We start from the raw sequence: 25,145 nt of genomic DNA, 5'->3' as shown, positions 1-25,145 counted from the left end.
ATTTAGCTCATTAAACTCTTACCTTTACCTCTGTGCCACCAGCGCAATTTTGTTAAAATTCCCCTTTTCAACACGGAGTGTTGTAAACACACGTCTTATATATTACCATACTATTCTTATGCCTTTTCATAGCTATTGACACACATACAAAATGACAGACATATATATATGTTCTGAAAGTAGGCCTAGCTTCTTTGTAATTATTCGTCATGAGCTCTATGAAACCTCACAACACGTACTTTTCCTCTAATCATTTATCAAATTTCGGCACAGTGCAGAGCTTTGGCTATGAGAGTCATAACGTTAACTCGACTAGGGTTAGCCGGAAATTTAGTTAAAATTATACAATTCATTAGCAATAATGTGATAGCCATTAGCAGACTGCGTATGACATATTACTGTATTGGTTCTTAATCAAACTTGGATATTTGACTTCATGCAATTAAATTCTGTATTAACAAATTATGATATTTTCTTCGCACAACCCTATTGACTGATTTGTTTGTTTGTTTGTTTTTCCCTAATTTAGCAGTGTAAGACTTTTCACCACCCACCGCCAACTCTTGGGCTACTCTTTACCAACGAATAGTGGGATTGACCGTCACATTATACACCCCCACGGCTGGGAGGGCGAGCATTTGCAAACATTTTAACAACCCTATTGACTGAACATTATGATTTATATACACAGGCCCATGTAAGATTAAAACAGGATTTAGGCATCATTGTGTCTTGTTTCTGTAATGTAAGAACGAGGTCTAAGTAAAGACACTACAGGTGTTCGGAACGTCACTGTGCACTTATACATTTATTAACAGACAAAACTGCACAGTGACTTTCCAAACACCCTGTACAATTAATGGCTGCTCTGATTTTCACTGTCCCTAAGAGTTTCTGGTTTTTTATCGTAAAGGAAAAAAAAAACTGACATGGTTCAATTAATTACATTACAATTTGTAACTGAATTAAATGAGCTCATCTTCATGAAATTATGTAATTAAATTATTATATTAATCATAAGGAAGGTGCAGTCAAACTGAACTAACTAAAAAAACACGATGAATATTAACATTTATGAAAACGACCGAATTTCTGTATTATTCGGTCAGTTGAAGTTATGTGTTTATTGAGTTATTTTCAAATGTTAAGAAGTCATACCTAGAATTTCACAATAAAATAATTACTGTTTGTCAGTCACAAGAAAAACGTTTTTCAGTTACTCAGTGAAGTTAACGTCGGCATGAAACTTTAATGAATTGAATTACGTTAAATAAAACTTATTAAATTAATCAATTATTATATAAAACGAGCGCGCGTCTAAGACAAACAAAGTTTTGCCATGCAGACAGTGGAAACGGTTTACAGGTTATTACTCTTGAGAAATAATGGGTAGACACATGAGGCTTGCTCTTTAGTTGGCCAAACTCTATTTACAGATCTGGGTTTTATTCATTCAAGACGTTTTAATTAGCAGCATCTTAAGATTCCTGCAGAAATCAATATAAAAATTTATTTGTACATATATATTTAATTATAACCAGGACAGTGGGTAACTTAGTGGTTAAAGCACTGACTGAAGCGTGAATTCGGAGATTTATGGTTTGCATTCCGCAGCCGGAAAATCACATTCTGCACCCTAGGGTCTAAGGTGCGCTATAACCGCGATGGTCAAATCCTGTTATTTGATTAGAAGAGAGAAAAACAACAAAAATCGAAGCAGTAGCTACTGATTAACTGCCTTTCCCATAATCTTCCAGTTCAACATTGACACAGATAGCCTTGGGATAGTTTCGCGGAATATCCAAAGCCAACAAATAAATCATTTTAAATGGAAGTCAGAATGGCTGTTACAGTTGGTAAGCATATATAAATATTTATATATTTTGTTATTTACATGACTCTGGTAACAAAAGAACAGAAAAGTCTACATACTTAGCAGAATCAACATTTTCTAAAGCAGAGAGGCTACTCGCTCGAATTCTTAGGTCGCCATCTTCTCCAAGCTAAAGTAAAAGAAATATTCGATTACATAAATAAAAAATGCATGAACTGTATATGTAACTATATATTTATATAGATACTTAACATATAAATATTTACTAGACAATGCCTAAAGGTTATTTGTTAAAAACACGAGTATATCAAAAACAGTTAAAAATATTTGTTCTACAAAATTGTTTCCATGTAGAGGAAAAATCAAATCATCCTACAGATTAGTAATTGAAAGTTTCAAGTTTTATACTTCCAAAACTTTATATATATATATATATTATTCGTTTGTGTCTATTTAGGGACGCTTTTTTTTAAAAAAGGGGTAAGAAGGGTTAGCCCCTTATGTGTGTACTGTAATAACGAGAAGTTTGCCATTCAAAATATTGTACTTTACCATTAAGAACTTTAAAAATAAGCATGGCCTGACACAACAACAATATAGTCACGTCTTAGAAGGTATGTGGATGGCACGATATAAAAGTAACATATTTCGCATGTTTGAGAAACAAACAGATAAAAAGTTCTAACATTATGATCACATATTTCAAAACAAACTGGATACGAAATGTTATCAGTACAACCACAATTAAACGAATGATAATTTTACCAACGAACTAGCTGTGCTGTGCCCACCTCGGGTATCGAAACCTAATTTTTAGCGTTATAAGTTTTCAGACATGCCACAGAGCTACGGGATGCTCTTGTTTTTGTTATTAAGCACAAAGCTACACAAAGGGCTATCTGTGTTCTGCCCGCCAGGTGTATCGAAACCAGGTTTCTCAAAATATAAAACCGATGACATACCAATGTACCACTGGGGAAGGGATAATGGCTTTCAAAATTCTTTGTTTGTTGCTAAACTAAATAATGGGCTACCTGTTTTTGTGCCCACTGCAGGTATGAAAACACGATTTTTAGTGCGACAAGCCTTTTCCAGGATTTATGATTGTGTGTGTAACAGGTTTCGAACATTTAAAATGTTTTATGTACAAACTGTAGTATAAAATGTTCACAATCTTAACTACTGTACACATGAAAAACTTGGTTTAATAATTTGCATACCATTTTTAAACTCTGCTGGGATTAACATCACATATATCAAACTTACACGTGACAAAAATTACCATAACAGTTTTGTTATGTTTGTTTGAATTGTACCCATACATTATTTACAAAAAGCAATATACTTGTAAAGCTCCATAATCAAATATCCGTACTTTTAATCACTCTTATAATAACAATGGCCCAGTTGTTCTAACTCCTTATGATGTACAATATAACACCTTCGGACAAAGGTATGTTTTATTGTGATATATAGTGTTACACTCTCGAACGAAAGTTTGTTTCGAGTCACATGACTTTTCTGTGGTACGTACAGCAGAGCTTAATTAAATGAATTGTAAGAAGCTTGACTGCTATGTATGTAGCTTCTAATTCCTTGATTCAGTAGCCAACAGGTAGCGCTTAAAATACAAGTTTTATCTAATCATTCAATCGTTTTTGTTCATAACACTAACAGTTAGTTAAGCTACAAAAAACAAAATAAAATATTTCTAACAGTGGTGCTAGGAATGAAATATTATTCTTCAAAAAGAAATATTTTGATAATTTTAACACTATGATTCATTGGTGTTCAAATATAACACTTTCGAGTTCTATTAACTTAAACAATGTTTCATAATCACTTCATTTAGAAACTTTTAGAATTACTCGCATGTAGTGACTCGATTAAAGACAACGTTTCTGTTGTTAGTACTGGTTTGCTCTTTTGTTGAATTTTGCGCAAAGCTACTAAAGGGCTATCAGGGCTAGCCGTCCCTAATTTTGAAGTGATAGACTAGAGGGAAAACAGTTAGTCAACTCTAAAAAATGGGATTTACCTAACCAGCTGGTCTTTTCTTGTTACTGATTGACAGATCCGGTTCATATGTCTAGTATTTCAAAATTACGTAAAAATTACCTAAATGCATAAAAAATAGCTTAAAAACATTAAAATGGCTTGATTTGCTTCTAGTTACAGGTTCGTATATAAATTATACAATGATAACATTCACGAATTAACTAGAATTAGAAGCTAAAAACTATTAACTGGAAAATACGCTAAATAAATTTCCTGCGAATAACACATCCTAACTTAGATCACTTCATGTACACACCGACCCTAAGTATCCAAAAGCTGTGTGTGGTTAATAGCGCAAGAACATACAGACATAAATGTAACAGTCAAAACTAAATCAACCATGTAAAACCACGTCATTTCTGGTGTGGAATTCATGAGTGTTAGTATACAACCAAACAATTATACATAATATATTAATTAATACTCAACAGTATGTAGGCGAGAAAAGGATTAAAGATAAACAGTGGTCAAATCTTCCAAAAGGTGATGAATGGTGTGATAACCCTATACCAAAAAGTTATCAAAACATACACAAGAAAATCTGCAATAAAAAACAGCCAAACTGGCGTAGGAGAACTTACTTTAACTAAAAGGTAATGAATGGTGTGATACCCCTATCCTAAAAAGTTACTAAAGCACACAACAGAAACTGCAATTAAAAAAATACGGCAAAAGGAGAGTTTACTTTCACCTGCAGTTAAATATATGGATGTTAAGGTTAAGCCTGATGATTTGCCAAAAGAATCTGATATAAATCTGTGCAGGTGTTTTGAAACAACATTTTCAAACCTCTGTTGAATGTATCAGTATTAAGGGTGAAAATGATTTATCACGACAGAAGACTTTTTACACACAGGTTGGTTAAATTCATCATATTTTCTGTGTCAAAACTGAGAATGTTGAAATACTAAAATCATGATAACCAAGACACTCATTGTTATAAACAGATGGAACCACATGGACAACATAAGCAAGTTAGCTGATAATTATTCGTATGATGCACAGTTAAAATATTTGATTTAAGATTGATTATCAGTTCTAAGGACTGAAATTTCATCTGATTTTCCTCTGAAATTTTCACTCCCAAGATTGTTTGTTTGTTTTTTAATTTTGCGCAAAGCTAACCGTCCCTAATTTATGTAAGACTATAGGGTGTGTGTGTGTTTTCTTATAGCAAAGCCACACCCGAGACTAGAGAAAAGGCAGCTAGTCACCACCATCCACCGCCAACTCATGGGCTACTCTTTTACCAACGAATAGTGGGATTGACTGTAACTTAATAACACCCTCACGGCTGAAAGGGGTGACCATGTTTGGTGTGATGGGGTTTGAACCCGCGACCCTCAGATTGCGAGCCGAGCGCCCCTAACCTCCTAGCTATGCCGGATACTCATTCACAACAATATGTAACCTTTATTTTAAATTGTTCAATTGTTATTTATAAGGAAAGCTTGGGACACCACGTAAATAATCAAGGTAACGTTAGTATCTATCTTACACATTGAAAATATTTCACACTATTAAGAAAGAACAATTTATTTATCATTTGGCTGATGCCTGTATCACTAACATTTTAGCTGTCAAGTGGTGCTTGCCATTTAGAACAAGATAAAACATTAAGACGTTGATTGTTAAACTTCACATAAAGCTACTTGAGGAATATCTGCACAAGCTATCCTGAGTTTGAAGTAATAGTCTTGAGAGAAGATAGTTAGTCAACGTCACCTGCCGCCAACTTTTGGGTTACTATTTACCAGTGAATAGTGTGAATGATCACCGCATCATAAAACAATCACGGCTGAAAGGCGAGCATGTTCAGCAACGGAGTTTGGTCCTGTGACCCTCAGCTTGAACTTTGTTAAGATGAAGCAGGAATATTTTTAACCCTTTCTGTCTTTAGAGAAAATTCTATCATTAAATATAGGAGTAATCTATTTAATCAGGAAAAAGAGATGCCTATAAAAACAATTAGTTTGCTATAGATGTTAAACTTAATGTATTTGTTTCTTTATGGTTAAGCACAAAACTACACAAAAGTCTGTCTGTGCTCTGCTGACCACAGGTATCGAAACCTGCTTTCTAGAGTTGTAAGTCTGCAGAAATACTGCTGTGCAAACTTAAGGTATGAAATTGACATAAGCTAGTTGATTGTTAAATAATTTTAATTAATAATTATATAGACTAGAAAAGATTTGTCTGCAGGGCATTTCAGAAAGGGAAGATATTGACTACATATCTTATTGTTCTAACTTCAATGTTCTAGCTTTTATAGGATGCTTAGAATAACAACAGGCGAAATACATGAAACACATTAATTTATTTTTTCGTGGAATACCATAAAATGAAATATCTATGGCAGACAACCTGACTGTCAGACCGGTGTTTAAATAACAATAATGGTTTAACCCTAGATGATTTACTTACTTAAATAGAAATCCTAAGTATAAAACCTATAAAAATGTCCCAGTCAACAAAAAGATAAAATAATAACCACACCACCAGCTCATTTATTAGTAAATGCTATTCATCTGATGCGATACAATTTTCTGTAAAAAAAATCTTCTCTCTTAAATATTGAAAATGTGTAATGGTGGGAAAAAGTATTACCTTCTTCCATAAACAGAATCTGACTTTACCAAGTAAGCAATGAAATACACATTACGGAGACAAGAAGTTTGTCTCTGACCCGACAGAATACAGGATTAAGTTAACTTCGTATTTTGTAACTTCAGAACAAGACATGAAAGTCAGATTCAATGATCTTCTAAACTAACTGTTTTACATATCTCAATATGTACACATCACTTATATAAAATAAATAACTGATTACCATTTTAAAAGTTAATAGATTTTATGGAAGATCGAAAAATTATCAGATTTATTTATTTGCAAATTTTTTTTATTTACCAAAACTATAATTTCAGTGATGAAAAGACATCACATATTATCCAAACATCTAAAATATTTCAGGTTATTATTGAAGGACCAGATGTCTCCAAACCAAGCAAAGATAGAAGTTGTTAATAGCAAAATCTATAAACGTTTCACATAAAAAAACACAAATATATTAAAATCACGAACAATTTATATACATTTGGATGACTCACGTAAATTACATGGTTAGAATAATTAACTTTAAATCTTTTCATTGAACGAAATACTGACCAAAACTGTGTCAGTATTTTTTAATTGTCAGTTATTCGCTCAGTTGCAAATAGTATGGTTTGGTCAAATCACGATAAAGTGTAGAATGCTGTACATACATACTTCGTAAATGTAGTTTGTGACTTAGTGAATCATGAAAATGATTGTCTGATGGTCGATTTAATTCGCCTTTAATTATTTAAAGTCGCCAACTGAGAAATTGTGTGAGCATACACTTAATTTTTTTTCAAAAATAAAATTCGAATTTCAGCTAATACGTTTTGATTAGGTTGAAGACAAAACATTTGAAGATATAAAATGCACACGGTTCCAATCTGACACAACGTTTCTCTACCAGAATTGAGAATTTTCGAGAAATGGTCAGAAATGCAGAAAATGGGTACCAGGTTTTACCAGATGTTTCATGGAAATTTCATTCTACTTAATCAAACAATTTAAAGAAACATTCAGGAATAATTAGTTAATATTTCAAACAAACAAAGGGTTTAGCTGTTGCAAAATTGCATGAGCAAGTCTGACTTAATCCCAGCAATACGTTTTTAAAAAGATCTATTTAAAGGATATATATTATTGTAATATTGTCCATAAGTTACCAAAACCTTGTCGAATAAAAACTTCAGAAACATTATCACCAGACAAACAAATATAAAGTAGAAAATTCTTCCTTGCTACAACCTGGTCTGAAAATGAAAATAAAATAAATAATAACAGCCCAGCAATTGGCGTTCACGGTTACTGACGCAAACAACAAGAGAACCAATAAACAATTTTACACAGTTTGTCTGTACGCTGTTTTTTTTTATTCCTGTTGTCACTAGTTCCAATGTCTCTATATTTAAATTCACGAATAAACAAGAAGAAAACGTACAAATGGGATATTTGAAAAGTATTATTATAATTTTTAGTGATGCGCCTATTATCGCTAAACGACTAAATATAAATCTTATTTTGATACATATATGTGTGTGTGATGGTGTTATTTTAATGTTTTATGAATATATAAATACCAATTCACGGACACTAGAGACACCATTTGTGTTTTACAAAACGATCTTGTCCTTGTAAAATTATGCAACGTATCAAGAAAAGATTATCTTTTGAAAGGGCTCGGGTTATAGGGTTTAAATTATCTTTGATATTAGCCACTAAGCACGTGGCATTCGCCGCTGAACATTGGTATCAGTCACTAAAGATGCTGAAAACATCCAAACTACTGTTAGTGGAAAAACACGGTTTGTTTAGTAAAAGGATACTTTCTTCTAGTTTTATCCTAGTTTAGTTGGTGTGAGGTTTTATTTTGTGTGTGTGTGTTTGTATTGGACAGAGACGCAAACCTTCTATATAACACTAAACGATATTGAACGTAATTTCTGATGCTTGTAGCTGAAATAGAAATATTAATACAGAACATAAACACTGAACTATTGATGGCGCTCTCGTTTCAAGCAACGTTTGTTTGTTTGTTTGAATTTCGCTCAAAACTACACGAGGGCTATCTGCGCTAGCTGTCCCTAATTTAGCATTGTAAGGCTAGTGGGAAGGTGACTGATCATCACCACCCACCGCCAACTCTTGGGCTTCTCTTTTATCAGCGAATAGTGGAACTGACCGTCACATTATAAGGCTCCCATGGCTGAAAGGGCGAGCATGTTTGGTGTAACGGACAGTTGAACTTGTGACCCTCGGATTACAAGTCGAGCGCCCTAACCACGTGGCCATGCTGTCAAGAAACGTGGTTGTTAACAGTAAAATTTGGTTATTTTGTTGTCAGTCACAAAGCTACATAGTGGGCTATCAGAGTTGTGCCCATCACGATTATCGTAAGACGATTTTCATCGTTAAAATCTGCCCATTTGACTTACCGATGAGCCACTGGGTTTGGTCCAACAGCAAATAACTATAAGTATTCTTCTTCTGATCATTGGTAGTTTTGTTGAGAAACTTTGTATTTAGAAACTGTGTGGCCTTTTGTTAAACAGTCGAAGAAACTATTATAAAACATCTTTGATACACAAGACACACGTATATAAATTAATATAACAAAATTATTATATCCACATTAAAAGTAAATTTTCAACATAATATAAGTACGACTATTTGTTTCTTTTAGAGACAAACCACATGGGTCTATCTGTTGTATCCACCATGAGGAATAGAACCCCGGATTTTAGTGTAGTAAGTCTGTAGACTTATCGATACCCCACCGGGGGGCTGTAAGTATTATGAAAGAGTAGAAGAAGCAGAACCCCCAAAAAGACAAGAAACAAAACAATAACGTTTTTCAAAGAAGGAGAAAAGCCATAATTTTTGTTTCTAAACGTATATCTTCTTTGTACTCTGCAACACCCCCCCGTTAATACAGCGGTAAGTCTCTGGATTTACAACGCTAAACTCAGGGGTTCGATTCCCCTCATTGGGCTCAGCAGATAGCCAGATGTAGCTTTGCTATTTGAAACACACACACTTTGCAATTGTACAAACAGACAGAAGTGAACAAAATACTTTGGTGGCAGCTGTCTGCGGTGTAAAAACGTACAGTCGAAATGCATTTAGTCAGACGCATATTTTGAAACACGTATTAGGTTTGTTAGTAATAAGGTGTTTGAAATGTGTACTGTCTTAGTGAGATGACGATACGATACTGTCAGGCTGATTTAGTAGGTGGGAAAAAGTACATTAAAAGCAAAATCCATGGAGTTGAAAGTAATACGATGAACTAATCGAAAGCAAATTGCCGAGACACTGCGTTACAAATACTTAGTTGCTAAAATAACTGGCAACAAACTTTAGTTGATTCTCTTTAAAACAAATGTGTAACATCTGCGATTACTTAATGAGCTAGACATTAGAACAAATGGGCATTATTTTATTTTTGGAAATGAAACATAATTTTCCCGAACAATAAAATTAAATGCCGAGAATAATTATACCTATTTACAAACAAACTTTTCCCGTTGTAATTCAGATTATGAAAACAACATATTACATTTGGAAGCGACTAGTTAAATTATGCAAACATATTACATTTGAAGGTGACTAATTAAATTGTGCAAACATATTACATTTCAAAGTGACTAATTAAATTATGCAAACAACATATTACATTTAAAAGTGACTAATTAAATTATGCAAACAGCATATTACATTTGGAAGTGACTAATTACATTACGTAAACATATTGCATCTGTAAGTTGAGTCACTAGGCATGTTGAAAACTTGATTCTTTTAATTTGAAAAACAAATTTTTAGCGTTTTAAGGCTAAAGATTTATCACTGAATCACTAGGGCATAAAATGTTAGATAAAAAGAAAAAAGGTTATATGAAAACACACCAGAAACCACTTTTTAACAGCTGTACAGTGAACTTATATTATAACTAGTTTTTATTGTGAAATTCTTACTATATACAACACTCAAAATCTCTGTTTGTTTGCTTACTTGTATTACATACATCTACATATCAGTATCGTAAAGCTTGGGTTACACAAGTTCTTTAAAAGTGGTGTGACTAGCAACCATAATTAAGAACAGAAATAATTCAGTGAAGAACTTTTTTCCCTTCGTAAACAACATCAACAAAATTTACTACAATATAAATAAATAAATATATATATATACATAAAGAGGTTTCATGCACAAGCAGAGGTTCATGCTAGGGGTTAATCCATTATTCTCTTAATTTGCTATTTTAGCTCAAGAGTTAGTGAACAAAGGACTCAAGCGAGTTAGGCCTAGCTGACAGAGTTTGCATTCTTCATCAACTCAAGTTTTCATGCACACAGTTCACACAAAAGGGAGCCAAACATTACTACTGTTATAGCTAGCTGCTGGACGAATTTATAGCCTTAGACTCAGAGCTTCAGAGAGTCACACTCTACCCTAGTCATCATTGTCTTCCGTTGAGGAAGTCGGCGGCCACGTGGACCTCGGTCTCTGTCTTTGGTTGGTGTATAAAGACGTTCTCCAGATGGCAATTCCAGAGCTCCGTGCGACGAGGGTCGATTGGTAGACACCTAAAATAGTCACAATGGTAACATAATTTTACAGCCATCCTTCAGGGGAGGATATATCTTCGTAATAATTTCAACAGTAATAGAGGTTGAAAATAAAGTCAACAAAACCGAGCTTTTGACAATTTTATTTCTCAAACAACACTTTATAAACAACGACCAACAATATGTTCGTTACCTGCCATATGCAGCGGCGCGATATTTAATATCCTTTTTAACTCAATTACTTCACAAGCTTTTGTATTTTTACTGAGTGTGTGCAGATTGTTTGTTTCTTGGCACAATATCAAATATTTACAATTTCTCTTAGTTTTTTTTTTTTTAATACGTGCTATTTAACAAACAGTGTTAACAAAAGTTCGTCTGTCACGTTTACTGTGAAACGTTTACTTATCACAGGATGTTTACAATAATTCGTCTGTAATATTTGCTGTAATACCTTTACTAAAACGGAGTGCTGACAAAAATTAGACTAATATTTGCTTAATAACTTTACTTATGACAGTGTTGACAAGAATTAGACTGTAGCATTTGCTGTAAAACCTCTACTTATCACAGGATGTTTACAGTAATTCGTCTGTAATACCTTTACTTATCACAGAGTGCTGACAAGAATTACACCAATATTTGCTTAATAACTTTACTTATCACAGTGCTGACAAGAATTAGACTGTAACATTTGCTATAATACCTTTACTTATCACAGTGCTGACAAGATTTAGACTGTAACATTTGCTGTAATACCTTTACTTATCACAGTGCTGACAAGATTTAGACTGTAACATTTGCTGTAATACCTTCACTTATCACAGTGCTGACAAGAATTAGACTGTAACATTTGCTGTAATACCTATACTTATCATAATGTTGACAAGAATTCGACTGTAATTTTTATTGTAAAACCACTAGTTATTACAGGATGTTAACAAGAGTTTGTCTGTAATTATTGTTGTCCAAAAAAAAAGTGCAATTATGAATAAAGCCTAACGCGATTCAACTGTTTCTGTGATTGCTTAACGCGACTCACCTGTTTCTGTAATGCCTCAACGCAATTCAACTGTGTCTGTGATGACTCTAAGACATTTTTTATTTCTTTTAAAATTAATAGTAATTTTTATTTTCTCGAAACTTGTATTAATAAATCATAAGAATACGTTCTTAAGTACGTAGCTGTTTTGGATAACCACAAATAAGTTTGTTTCACTCCTCGATGTCTTCTTTAAATTAGTAATGTAAATACCTTATTTATTTCCAACAAAAAGGGTTTAATTTACCCACGATTATTAGGGCTGCGACGATTACGGACTTTTGTAACCGATTAATCTTTGCTTCGTAACCGAACCGTAACCGGTTAATCGTGTAATCTTCACAGCCCTAACAATTATGCGTTTGAGACAATCCATGAATATGATATCATAGCTTCAGGACAACAGAATATACACGTTTGCCAAACCAGTTGGCTAATAAATTATAAATGTGTTATTGTTTAACACAAAGGTTATAATGTAAAATGATATATATATATGTGTGACTGTGTGTGTGTTATTATTTAACACAAAGATTAAGATGGAAAACGACACATTTTTTTTATTATTTAAGACATATGTTAATATGGAAAACGATATATATATGTTATTATTTAACATAGGTTAAAATGGAAACACTGTAATTCCTAAGAAAACTATTTAAATGTAAATTATAAGAAACATTTCATCGAATTTTCAATAATTAACTATCACCAAACCCAAGTAAGAAAAATGGTCTAAATGACAAAATAAATTAGTCACCTCGTATTATCATTTTCTGATACTGCTAAACGAGTTTGAATAATATGTATAATTAAAAACGACATATTACATCTTCTATGACTTTACTTTCTTTCAAAGATACAAGTTTTTAAATCAGTAGTACGAATCTAAAACTAGGCTTAAGAAATTATTCTGGCTTACAGTAAGTTCAAAGCAACTTCTTTAGAAGTATTAACTTTGTTTAACTAACAGTATTTGCAGCTTGTAACATTAATAAAGTATACAATCATATTCGTTGATTTTTTAAAAGCCTCACCTTGAAAACTGGACTACTGTCAACGCTTCGAGGTCTCATTGGCTCTTTTTTACGCTTATCTTTTCCGTGAGCTCGACCAGCTCTGCTTCGCTTGCTTCTGGCTTCCGAAATCGCCTCTTTAATCAACGTGACCCACTCGGACATCTCCGGCAGAGTGTCAGCTGAAAACAAGTGCTGCATCTAATAACAAAAAATAAGTTACGAGATTCACTTACTGAGGAAAATAAGACGATATCGGGATAAACACCTCAACTTTTAATGTTGAAATATTCTACCGGAGGTATAACGTACAATCAACAAGTGTATAAAATTCATTTTGGTGTGGTTTGTTTTAAGCTTCGCGCAAAGCTACACGGGGGCTAGCTGAAGTAGGTATCCCTAATATAGCAATGAAAGACTAGCGCGAAAGCAGCTAATTATTATCATCCACCGCCAACTCTTGGGCTACTCTTTTACCAATAAATAGTGGGATTAACTATTACATTATAATGCACACACGGTTGTAAAGGCGAGCAAGTTTGGTGGGACGTGGATTCGAATCTTTAGACTGTGAATCAATCGCCCTAACCACTTGCCCATGCCGAGCCCAAAATTCCTTTTTGACAATGTTCTTTGACAGTTTCAGTGAGAACATATTAAATAATCATGTACAAACGCCACCTGGTGGAAACTAATAAGATCCAAATATTTTTGATGAATTAGAACAATTATCACTTTTATAATTAAATTACTCAACATATTCGCAAAATCAGTTTTGCCAATACTGTTTAACACTTTTAGAAATATAGTATTAAATTTTCCTGTTAAACGCCACCTGGTGGAAACTAATAGGCTCAAGATATTTTTTGGATGATTTAGAATAATTACGTTAAAGATTAACTTTTTTTTTCCCCGATCTTTGAATCCCCCACAATGGCGCAGTGGTATGTCTGTGGACTCACACCTCTAAAAGCCGGGTATTGATACCCGTGGTGGGCAGAGCACAGGTAGAGAACAGCGTAGTTTTGTGCTTAATTACAAACAAACAAACCAATCTTTGATTACATATATATATCAAGCATACATTATAAATGAATTTTATAACTAACTTAGTTTAGGAAAAGCACAGGAAAAATCACGCGAACAAAAACTTAAAACTTTGTGTTTCCTTTGATGGTTTGAGTATATAAATGTTTGTAACCCACACAGAATGTTTTCCGTTTATTTAATTGTCCAAATTGCTTGTATTAAACCATTTCTGTAAAACGTTTTTTAACTAGAAAAAAAGAGAAAGTAGAAAACAAAAAAAACAAAACAAAAAATTCTTCTATCCGGATATTATGAGATATGTCGTTCCGTTGGCGTTATGGTGGAATCAAAGTACATATGAATTTTTTATTGATTTGTAAAGGCTTTGCACCTCCTGAATAACAACAACTACGTCATTGGTCCTTACCTATATAAGTTGTAATAATACAAAATAAGGCAGTTGTAAATAATTCTTTACCTTTTTAAACCTCCATAACCAAACTGATACACGTGGAAGAAGGGGATATAGGAAAAACCTTATAACAAACCACTAACCTAAATGTAGTAAGTCTTGTGCAAGAAACGCTTGTGCAACTCAACTCTAACGTGTCACGAAAACAATATGAATGCCAAAGCTGAACCTGCGAATATATCATTTAAGTAGTGATTGTTGTGGGATACAAAATAACGGATACGAATATATTTCTATCAGTTGCAGTGGATAGGTAGGTAGATTTGTTTTAAACAAAACTACTCGATGGACTGACCGTCTGCGCTTTGTAAAATGCACAGGAAACCGATCCCTGAATTTTAGCGTTTTAAGTCCGTAAATAATCGCGACCAGAACGTTGGACTTTAGAAAAAACAAATAAACCTAATTACAACCTATTACATAATGCTGCATCATAATCTTCTGAGTGAAATAAACTAATGAATCTAGTTTTCTTATCGAAATAATATTGCAAAAGAGTTTTGTTTGTTGAATTTCGTCCAAAGCTACGCGAGGGATATCTGCGCTAGTCATCCCTAATTTAGCAGTGTATGGCTTGAGGGAAGGCAGCTAGTCATCACCACCCACCACCAACTCTTGGGCCACACTTTTACCAACGAATAGTGGGACTGACCGTCACATTATAACGCCCCGACGGCTAAAAGAGAGAGCATGTTTGATGCGACGGGGATTCGAACCCGTGACCCTCAGATTACAAGTCGAACACCTTAACCACCTGGGCATGACGGCCCGCAGAAGAGTAAATAAACCCTTAGCGTTGTATTTACATTAGTGGAGATACAGGAAACGTGTGCCCAAAACTTAACATTAATACACGAAGTTGTTGTTACACATTTCTTTAAAATACGCATGCGCATAACTACAAACACGGGGGGTTGGGGTGGAGAATGAATTGTCTTGTGTCTGCAAGCGGTTGGATATAAACAGTGAAAACGATGTTTTATGGAAAACTTAAATCATAAATCTCGCTGGAAGAAAATAAGTCGACAATATAACCTACAGTACTCATTTCATTAGCGTATTTTGTATCTGTTTATGACTAACTTCTATTTGTATTTTTACAATTTGTAGAATCATGTTAATAATTGTACGAGGGTTAAACAAGATGTTTAATATATTAAACGTAAACTGAAATAATTTTGATAATAAATAACATCATGTTAGGTTTGAATGGCAACATGAGAAAATACATTGAAACATTAAAATCACACACAGGCATTTATAATACGAAAACTCTGTAACTGTATCTCAAGGGAAAACAAAATATCTTTCAAGACGGCCTTCCCCCAATGGCACAACGGCATGTCTGCGATAGAAACAGAGTTTCAATACTGTGGTGATGTGTAGCTTTGTGCTTCATAACAAATAACAATAATAACTTTTAAGACAAAACAAACTGACGTCTGCATTCTTAAATGTAACATTTGTGTAGCAAACACCTTGCTACTCCATTAATTTTAATTTAACTTACATCAAAGAATCCCCGGACGGAAGAAGAAATAATGAAGACATTCGAAGCTCGTTTGTTGTCCTTGGTGCTACCCTCGAAACAGAGGTCGTAATAGTCCAAACTAATGACACCTGCTGACCTTTCCGTACCCTTACATCCCTGCATGTTACAAATATATATATATACAACTGAAAAAAAACATGTTTGAAATATCAACAGATGACCTATATATTAACTTCTAAGTTGGTGCTAATGTGTTAACAACTATACAAATAAACGTAATAAGTTATTATTAGGTTGATTCTAGTGTATAATGTTGTATGTAAAGATAGGTAAATTTAAAAAATTTGAGATAGTGTTTTATGATTAATTGGTTATACTTGAATAAGGGTTCGCCCACGTGTGACAACAATTGCAGTAAAAAAAAAAACACAACCCAAAACAGAAGAACTCTTAATCTGTTGGAATATTCCCGAATAAACGCGTGACTGTGATAATCCATAACTTACCAACAGCCATAAAGTAACTGAGCAAAAAAAATAAGAATTTACAAAAGCAGTTCTGCAAAGAAACTTATTCAATCAACTTAACCCCCAATGTCACAGCGGTATGTCTGTGGACTCACACCGCTAGAAACCGGCTTTCGATACCCGTGGTGGTTAGAGCACAGAACAGATAGCCCATTGTATAGCTTTGTGAATAATTTTAACAAAATCAATCAACTTAATTTCCATGCATGTATCAAACCATCAAGTGTTTGTTTGTGGTCAGAAGCAAAGCTGTGTATAGAGGCACCTCTGGTCTGCCCAGCGGGAGTATCGAAATCCAATTTTTAACGTAAAAAGACCTAAGAAACTTAAACGTCGTCCCTTATTCATTAAACAGGCAGTTGCAGTTCAATTCTCAACCTTGTTATGTCTACTTCGACTAAAGTTCCATGGAACTTTGTCTCAGACTCACCTGAGAACAACAAATCGTTGAGAGATGTTTAATTTTAAACCCGTGATATATACAACCAAATATTACAAACAACTTTCAAGGGAGATGTTCAAGCTAAACCTGTCCTCTTCTCCAGCTGTATCTCTTTTTTTTTTTAGTTTTATGAAGCTACAGTTAATTTCAGTATATGACACTACAACAGATAATGAATTCAAACAGCAAATATTAACCAGTAAGGCTGTTAATGATACATTTAGTATATTTGACAAATAAAAGAAAAATAAACATAATTTGAAATATTTCTGTCGAAAAGAAACCAAAACCTGACGTACAGGTTATACTCTAAATCGTGATTTTATACAACGCTAAAATGAAGTTGTTTATATACTTCAGGTAGGTGTTAGCATTTTTTGTGTAATTTCTTAGATAAGAGAATAAAACGTCGATACATTACATAATTCGAAAATGAAAACGAAACATCAAGTTCGATTTTTTTTAAAATATGTAAATATTGAGAGTGACTTCTCTCAAGATTAATGAAGCGGACAGAAAGAAACAAGGAAAGTTAAAAAAAAACGTGGAATAGGGCCGAGAGTCTTTACTACTTCAAATTAAAACTTAAATCAATGAGCCCCAATGAACTGTGAATTTAGCGAAACTGTGTGTGTTTGTATGTGTGTTTTTCTTATAGCAAAACCTCATCGGGCTATCTGCTGAGTCTACCGAGGGGAATCGAACCCTTGATTTTAGTGTTGTGAATCCAAAACTAGTCTGCTACAACTGAAATAGTGAATGGGAAATAGATTAGACTTCCAGGTTAACTCTACTCCGTGAAACTGAAGTCTTGGTGAGAAAATAAACTCACAAATTAAAAAAAAGAAAGAAACAAATGTTGATAAACAGATAATTTATTACAAATAACTTGAAATGTGTTTGCTCATAATGGTAAAGTATAGAAAAATCAATCATAAATATTCCATATTCATTAGATCGACTAAACAATCATAACAGTAATCTTTCAGACTTCATCTCGGTTTTGGATGCATAGTTTAAGAACCTTCACATAAACACTGACGACCCTTGATAAACAAGAAAAACGGTTTTGCAAGATTCAATCACATAAACTATCAACAGTGCTAGTCAAATATATGAGTTTATATTTGATGTGTATTAGCTCGCAAAAGCGATAGGAATAAGTTTGTTTCGGTGCATGGTAATAGTCAAACCATCTGATCATGACCTATTATGACTGCTAATATGATGTGGTACTTCGTAATGAGTGCAATTTTTCTCAATTACTGTAAGGGTTACAATGAAAACATCGGATGACACTTATTAGAAACGTATGGCTGGTGTTAGCTGATTATTACCCCTAGAATTGTTGAGTGTGGAAATTAGACGTTTTAATACTAATGTATTAGTTGATGACCAACGTGTATTTTACTGCGGAAGATTTAGAAATCAAAAACTGGTACCTTTATTTATTATTGTAAGTCAGAGATGCGGTTCCATACCTCATTTTCATAAAAATATATCTTCGTTCCGTCCAGAACACAAAATTTTCGCTTCCAAGAGCCGGGAAGAAACCAAGTTCGTTGACTATACTTCCTCAAATAGCCAGTTTTAATTGGCTTAAGGAAGCTAGAAGGCGAAGGAATCTCTAGTTGTTGCTGTGTGGAAACACAAGTTCGTTATCATTCCAAACTGTAGACAAGTCCCTGATAATTTACACTGTACACATAAAAGAGGCTACGTAGGTTATAGAGAAGTCCCACTAGAAATCATGCCATAACATGATATAACAGTAGACCTTTGAGCTCCGCATGGTGGCTTAGCAGTATGTTTAAAGGCTTATAACATCAAAATTCGGTGCGCCACAGGTAAACTACAATTGTAGTTTCGTATTTAACTAAAAACAACTATAAACATAGAAATACATAGAAGATCCTACGTTAAATATATACTAATTTACTAAATATGTTTGGTGTAAAAGTTTACAAAACACATTTAAGTACATATTCAAATGGCCAAAAAGATGGATTAAAACAAAATAATTTAACTAACGCATTTTTTGCAAAACTTGTATTGTAAAATATTCAGTGGAAACTACAGGGTGTTCGGAAAGTCACTGTACACTTATATATTTATTAACAGACATGTTTCAACATAGAATACAGGAGGTAAATATGAATGACAATTATAAACAATGTTGAAAGTGACCCCCGTTGGCATCAATACAGGCTTGGATCCTTCTTATTTTGTTTCTAAACACCGCTATCAGTTGCTGGATTGAAATAGACTGAATGAATGCTGTTATCGCTGCTTTCAAAACTGCACAGTGACTTTCCGAACAACCTGTAGGAGTACAAGATTTTCACATGTTCTGAAAGGTATTTTTATCATATGAAATTTCAAGAGCACTTTGAACTGAAAATTAATAAAAATTACTTTCGAAGCACAGATACGCTAAATTCATTTAAATACAAAAATGTGAAACTCTATAATCAAAGCGTTTTAGATAGACGGACCTTTCAAGGCCAAACTGGAAATGATCACAAAAAGAAATGTGTGAGAACAAAAATGGAGTGGTGTAATGGTAGATCACCATGACAACCCAGAAGTATTCTAATTAAATATTCATTCTTAAAATTAATAAACCCTAATTATACAAGATGTCCAAGTACCTCCGACACACCAAATATGTCATTATGAAGGTGTAACTTCTGGTATTATCCAATAAAGTATTTGTGCTGAAAAAAAAAAACCCAGCTATTATTTGTTTTTATTTTATTTAGAGGGTTAATCACGTTATATTAAAATTATTTTGAATATGCAAATCAGTAAGTCACGAGACATGCAGCCGATGTAAAGTTGCGGTGGAACGGAATGTATTCAAAGTATGTTTTGAAATGTTTGGTGTTGGGTAGAGTGTGACGTCATTAAGCATTTATCGTTTTAAGACACGTTATGTAACAGACATATCCAAAGCAAAATATTCATTTAATTAGATCATCAAGTTGTGCTGTATTCGAGAATTTAGTTTACAAGCAGTTGTAAAATGAAATGAATATTCATGATATTCCATACGAAGACAAATCAGTCAAGTTAACGGTAATTCCTATGAATTTCTGTGTGATCGAACTGTGGAAACCCGCAATGAGAAACTGTTATCTGAATAGACTGAGATGGCATAATGAAACCAATCAGGCAGGATTGTATGTGTTAAACATGACAATCTTACAACGAGTCTTTTTGAAATGTAAACTACACTGCAAGACAATTGTCAAGATGTAGAGCCATAAGATAGAGCACGACCAGATGTGGCAGCAAGTATTGTAACGACGTGGTGAGTCTCTAAAACCGTCTTAAATAATATTATCTAGAATCAAAACAAATATTTGTTTACGATTTTATGCTTTTTGAGAGAGAGACGCACACACATTAAACACATTTACGTACTTGGCCAGGGTGTTGCACGGTAGTGGTATTTTAGAGCTATAGGTAGGGACCTCGAACTTTATAAGTGTCAATTTCAAACTCTTACTGGCGAAAATAACAGCTATGATTTCTGATAAAATAATATATATCCTAATCCTTGTACGTGTTTTTAATCATCTATACTCGTTATTGTGTTGATTTTTCTCTATGATCTATGCAGGTAACTTGCTTTGATCGGATGTTAATATTAACACTTTCTTATCACATAATTTTATCTTCCTTATAACTTACTGAGAACTAGGCTTACTACAAACACTTAAATACCATTTATTACAATAACCAGCTCCAAGTAAGCCTCGAAGAATTCAAGCATAATATGTGTATACTGTTAAAACAAAACAACCAACTTCGACCAACTGTATTGTGATATTTTGGTCAAAGATGAAGATAATATTGCAACATAGAGGTCAAGGATGAAGACATTATCTATCTCACAGGTACGAAAAAGCTAAAGTGTGGCAAGAAAAACTATAGCATGGTTGATGAACACTTCTGTTGGCATTTTTGTTTCGGAGAACATCTTGAAACTTGAATATTAGAGGTTTAAGTTTCAATCAAAAGGCTTACATAAAAGGCATATATTCACACGTGAATTGCACAGTAAAACTAAAAGTAGTAGACATTTTAAATAAAACGTGAAAATAGTACAAAGATGAAAGAACAAAAAAAACATTGCTACTTGTAAGGTTCTCTCAAACAACAACAGTTTCAACCTGAAGAACGGTCCATCTTTCGAAAGAATTAGGGTTAACGAGCTTTGTCATTTCGTGTCAAGTCTTGTTGAAACTCCGTGTTTTAATGACATCATATACTGGTAACTTTAAAAGGTGAATCAGCACCGTTGAATTAAAACGAAAAATTATGTTTCATTCATTAAAAATGTAAATCTTTTTCAAGTTTCCAGAAATTTAAAGGTAAAAGAGAATAAGAAAATAACTTTTAAATGTGTATAGAAAAGTGGTGTCTTCTTTTATACATTTGACACAGATCTGTGTAGTTTTAGGATAAGTTATGGGTTTGAGATGTACCAATACGAATATCTAAATATCTAAAATATTAAAGTCGCATGTGACACAAATATTTATGATAACACAATCTGCTCCTCTTAAAATTTCAATTTCGATAATGTTAATAAACTGTACAAACATTATAAGTTTATTCGTGATGACGAGAAGTAAAAATGTATTCTCAAGACGGCTGGTATGAGTATTAGCACTTTAATTAAAATAAAGTACAGAACAAAGTTTTGACCTACGAACGAAAGGTGGAAGGAAACGTCCTCTACACTTGTGTTTCTACAACAGGTACCTACTGTCCATTCAATTAAGCTTCATCAAATGTTGTTTGTTATTAAGCACAAAAGTATACAATGGGCTATCAATACTCTGCCCACCGCAAATATCGAAATTCAAGTTTTAGCATTATAAACTCTCAGAATTACCGTTGCAAACACCACTCTAATATAAAACTTAAAGTTTTTTGTATTTATTTCCAATATTTTTAGATTCTTATCTTTTTTAATTACTTTAGAGTTATTTATGCTTTGTTCTTGGCAATAGGAAATATAAATTGTTATTATGTGTATGTGGGGTGGAATAATTTGATCTCATGACTTCTTGTTTCATCTTTTAAATACTCCAAAACAAATGAATATTTAAAATCAAATTTCACGAACGTTAAGTTACTTTTTAAAAATATATTTGGAGATGGTGCGCCATTATAATATTTTGTAAAGTAGTTTCTAATGTAATGTTACCAAACCAGAAGACAAAACTTCCGTTTTCTTATAAGCCAACTCTGCCTATAACTTCTTCACAAATATCTATGCAAGACATTTTTTGAGGTATTTATTTGTGAAAAGGTTCGAAGATATTACTTCGCACTTTGCTTCACAAAGTTGGGCAACGAAAATTGAATATTTTGTAAAACCTCCTGGGCGCTGCTTTGTTGGGACATTCGAGCTTTAGTGTTAAAGTAACAGTGAAAATATAATACATTAATTTGTTTTTATACACATTCTAGGGCTATTGTATTATTTATACGCGTACGTTCATAATCGGCTTGTTTGTTTGTTTTGTTTTGTTTGTTTGGGAATTTCGCACAAAGCTACTCGAGGGCTATCTGTGCTAGCCGTCCCTAATTTAGCAGTGTAAGACTAGAGGGAAGGCATTCATCACCACCCACCGCCAACTCTTGGGCTACTCTTTACCAACGAATAGTGGGATTGACCGTATTTACGGCTGGGAGGACGAGCATGTTTGGCGCGACTCGGGCGCAAACCCGCGACCCTCGGATTACGAGTCGCACGCCTTACGCGCTAGGCCATGCCGGGCCTAATCGGCTTGTAAGATAGTTTTTAACCTTCACTTTACACCTGAGATATTTACCACCAGATTAGCATAAATTATATTTATATACAACATTTCAAAGATTGGGTAAGTTAAGGAATTTAAAGAGAAACAACTTTGTGATTATAATGTGCCGCGTATCGATAACGTTTGGTAACATCGTAGTTGGTCACGTATTTAAAAGAGAGCGGATGGTATCGATTCTACATTAATATGTATGCTTGATACACCACTTTGTAAGTCACGTGGTTAAAACAGTATCAGACAATCACCTTCTGTACCAGCGAGCTAATACGTGGCCTTCCTTATCGTATATCGTGCTTATAAACCAGTATGAATATTGGTTCAAATTCCACAGCTTTACCACAACGTGCAACTGGGTCCCACTAACGGAAGAACACCCTCGCAGCGTTACTATGGTAACGAGCCGGCCTGACGCTGGCAAGAAGGAAGGAAACTATATCGTTCTTGTTACTAAAAATAAACTAGTTTCCAGCTACAGTAGTACATAGGTACACGCCTTCTTCTCTCGGAAGTGGACCTGCGCTTGAACACAGTTTGAAAACGTACAAACATTTTTGCGGCGTGTAAGCGTAAAACTATTAATGTACGTTTATCGTTGACGGTAAAAAAGAAATAATACAAATTGCTTGAGGATGGATGGATCTACACCAAGATGAAATTCCTGTCTCCATTATCACGTGATGCGCACAGTTGTTTCGGAGATGAAAGCTTTCTGTTTAAAAATGTTCTCTAAGTATTGAAGAACATCATATCTTTAAATATTATTCAAAAACACAGGAAACTACTAAAACAAGGATGGAAAGTTACATGTTCAACTATAAATGAAAGATAATAGCTTACTTACCACTTTCTGCATGTTATAATTCAATTAAAAAACACGACTTTCTATGTACAGAAAGTAATTTCGCATGACAAAATTCCATAAGACTACCAACGTGTAGCCATATCTGCCCTAAGCGAATGGCTGATTACGTAACATTAGGCCTGAGAACTTGAAATGGGATAGTTTGTCTACATATACTCCACGTAGCATGTTTTAAGTCAGCACTTACTCTATCCTTTGGTCGCTCGTTAGGCGTGAAAGTATCTGTTTAACATAAAAAAAAAATCCCTAACTCAAAACACTACTAGACATAATAAACTTCATTCTTATAACAAACAGACAATTCTCTAGGTCTCTGCGCCGGCTGGGACGCCGGAAAATAGAGAGATATCAAACAGCATCCAGGGAGCCATCGACAGTAACGGAAGCCAGCGCGTAGAGGAAAAAAGGAAATTAGTCAGCCAAGGAGGGGAAGGGTCCATAGACATTTCGTTAGAGAGGGGTGTTTTGGACAAGTTTACGTTACACATATAGCACGTGATCTAAACACTTGTTCGAAAGCTCGTATGGATTTGTTAATAAAGTGCTTATCATTACAATCATAAAGGCACTTTTTCATTAGTCTGAGTAGTGTAACATACAAAGTACACTTGTGTGTCTACACCATGCCTGCGTTTAGTGTTACAAATCACTCAGTAACAAGTGAGTAGTAAAAAGTAGTAGAAAACAGTCACACAAACACAAAAAAAAACACGGTTTACGTCATCACACTTCTTTGTTAGAGTGAAAACGGTCAAGAAAATGGTATATATATATATATATATATTCACTGTGACAAAGGTCATCATATGTCAGTAATATACAAGCCACTGAACATCGGCAGAAAAAATTTTTTATAAAGAAGCACCTCGAAACATGAACTATGAATCCGTATTTCCAAATTAGGTAATACAGTTTCTTAAAAGAGGTTTCGTTTGTGACGTCATAATTCCTCGAGAAGAGCCTTCATGAGTCAGCCTTATTAGTCAAAACTATGATATATTATTTTTTATCGTTACTTTAATCCTTAGTAAAATGTGTTCTTCATGGTATGATCCTATTGAAAATTTCCTTTACTCATAACTAGAAAATTCTGGGAAGTTAAATAGCCGAGTGTTTCCAAATAATGTTCACAAAACCACAACAGTAAATTCTGTCGATTCTCAATAACGTTTTGCCTAACAACAGTTATGCTGAAAGCTACCGGCATGGGCCGAGATGAAGTGGACAGTGACCTCTATACAACAATTAATTTTTTCTTCATGTTAATAGGGTTTACTGATTATCACCTTACGATTCAATATTAGTGTGAATACAGTAACTGAAAATAACATTAAATCAATTAAGAGATAAAGTTTAAGTGAGGGAACAAGT

At 33.9% G+C, this 25,145-nt stretch overlaps 1 protein-coding gene across 1 annotated transcript in view; it reads right to left on the bottom strand.

The window, feature by feature from the left end:
• Positions 1-24,180, bottom strand: part of LOC143236054 (uncharacterized) — a 35,933-nt gene extending 11,753 nt beyond the window's left edge. Inside the window, exons 1-6 of the mRNA XM_076474309.1 lie at positions 23,754-24,180; positions 18,554-18,709; positions 16,122-16,259; positions 13,132-13,311; positions 10,936-11,070; positions 1,933-2,003 (exon numbers count right to left, since the gene is read on the bottom strand). Coding sequence (XP_076330424.1) covers positions 1,933-2,003; positions 10,936-11,070; positions 13,132-13,311; positions 16,122-16,259; positions 18,554-18,709; positions 23,754-23,765 — 692 coding nt within the window. The 5' untranslated portion in view covers positions 23,766-24,180. The remainder of the gene's footprint in view (positions 1-1,932; positions 2,004-10,935; positions 11,071-13,131; positions 13,312-16,121; positions 16,260-18,553; positions 18,710-23,753) is intronic.
• Between the last annotated feature and the right edge of the window lie 965 nt (positions 24,181-25,145).

Source organism: Tachypleus tridentatus, chromosome 13, assembly GCF_004210375.1.
Source record: "Tachypleus tridentatus isolate NWPU-2018 chromosome 13, ASM421037v1, whole genome shotgun sequence".
Classification (NCBI taxonomy): domain Eukaryota; kingdom Metazoa; phylum Arthropoda; class Merostomata; order Xiphosura; family Limulidae; genus Tachypleus; species Tachypleus tridentatus.
The sequence above is the reverse complement of the archived record's forward strand: the minus strand, read 5'-3'. Positions and strand labels throughout refer to the sequence as shown.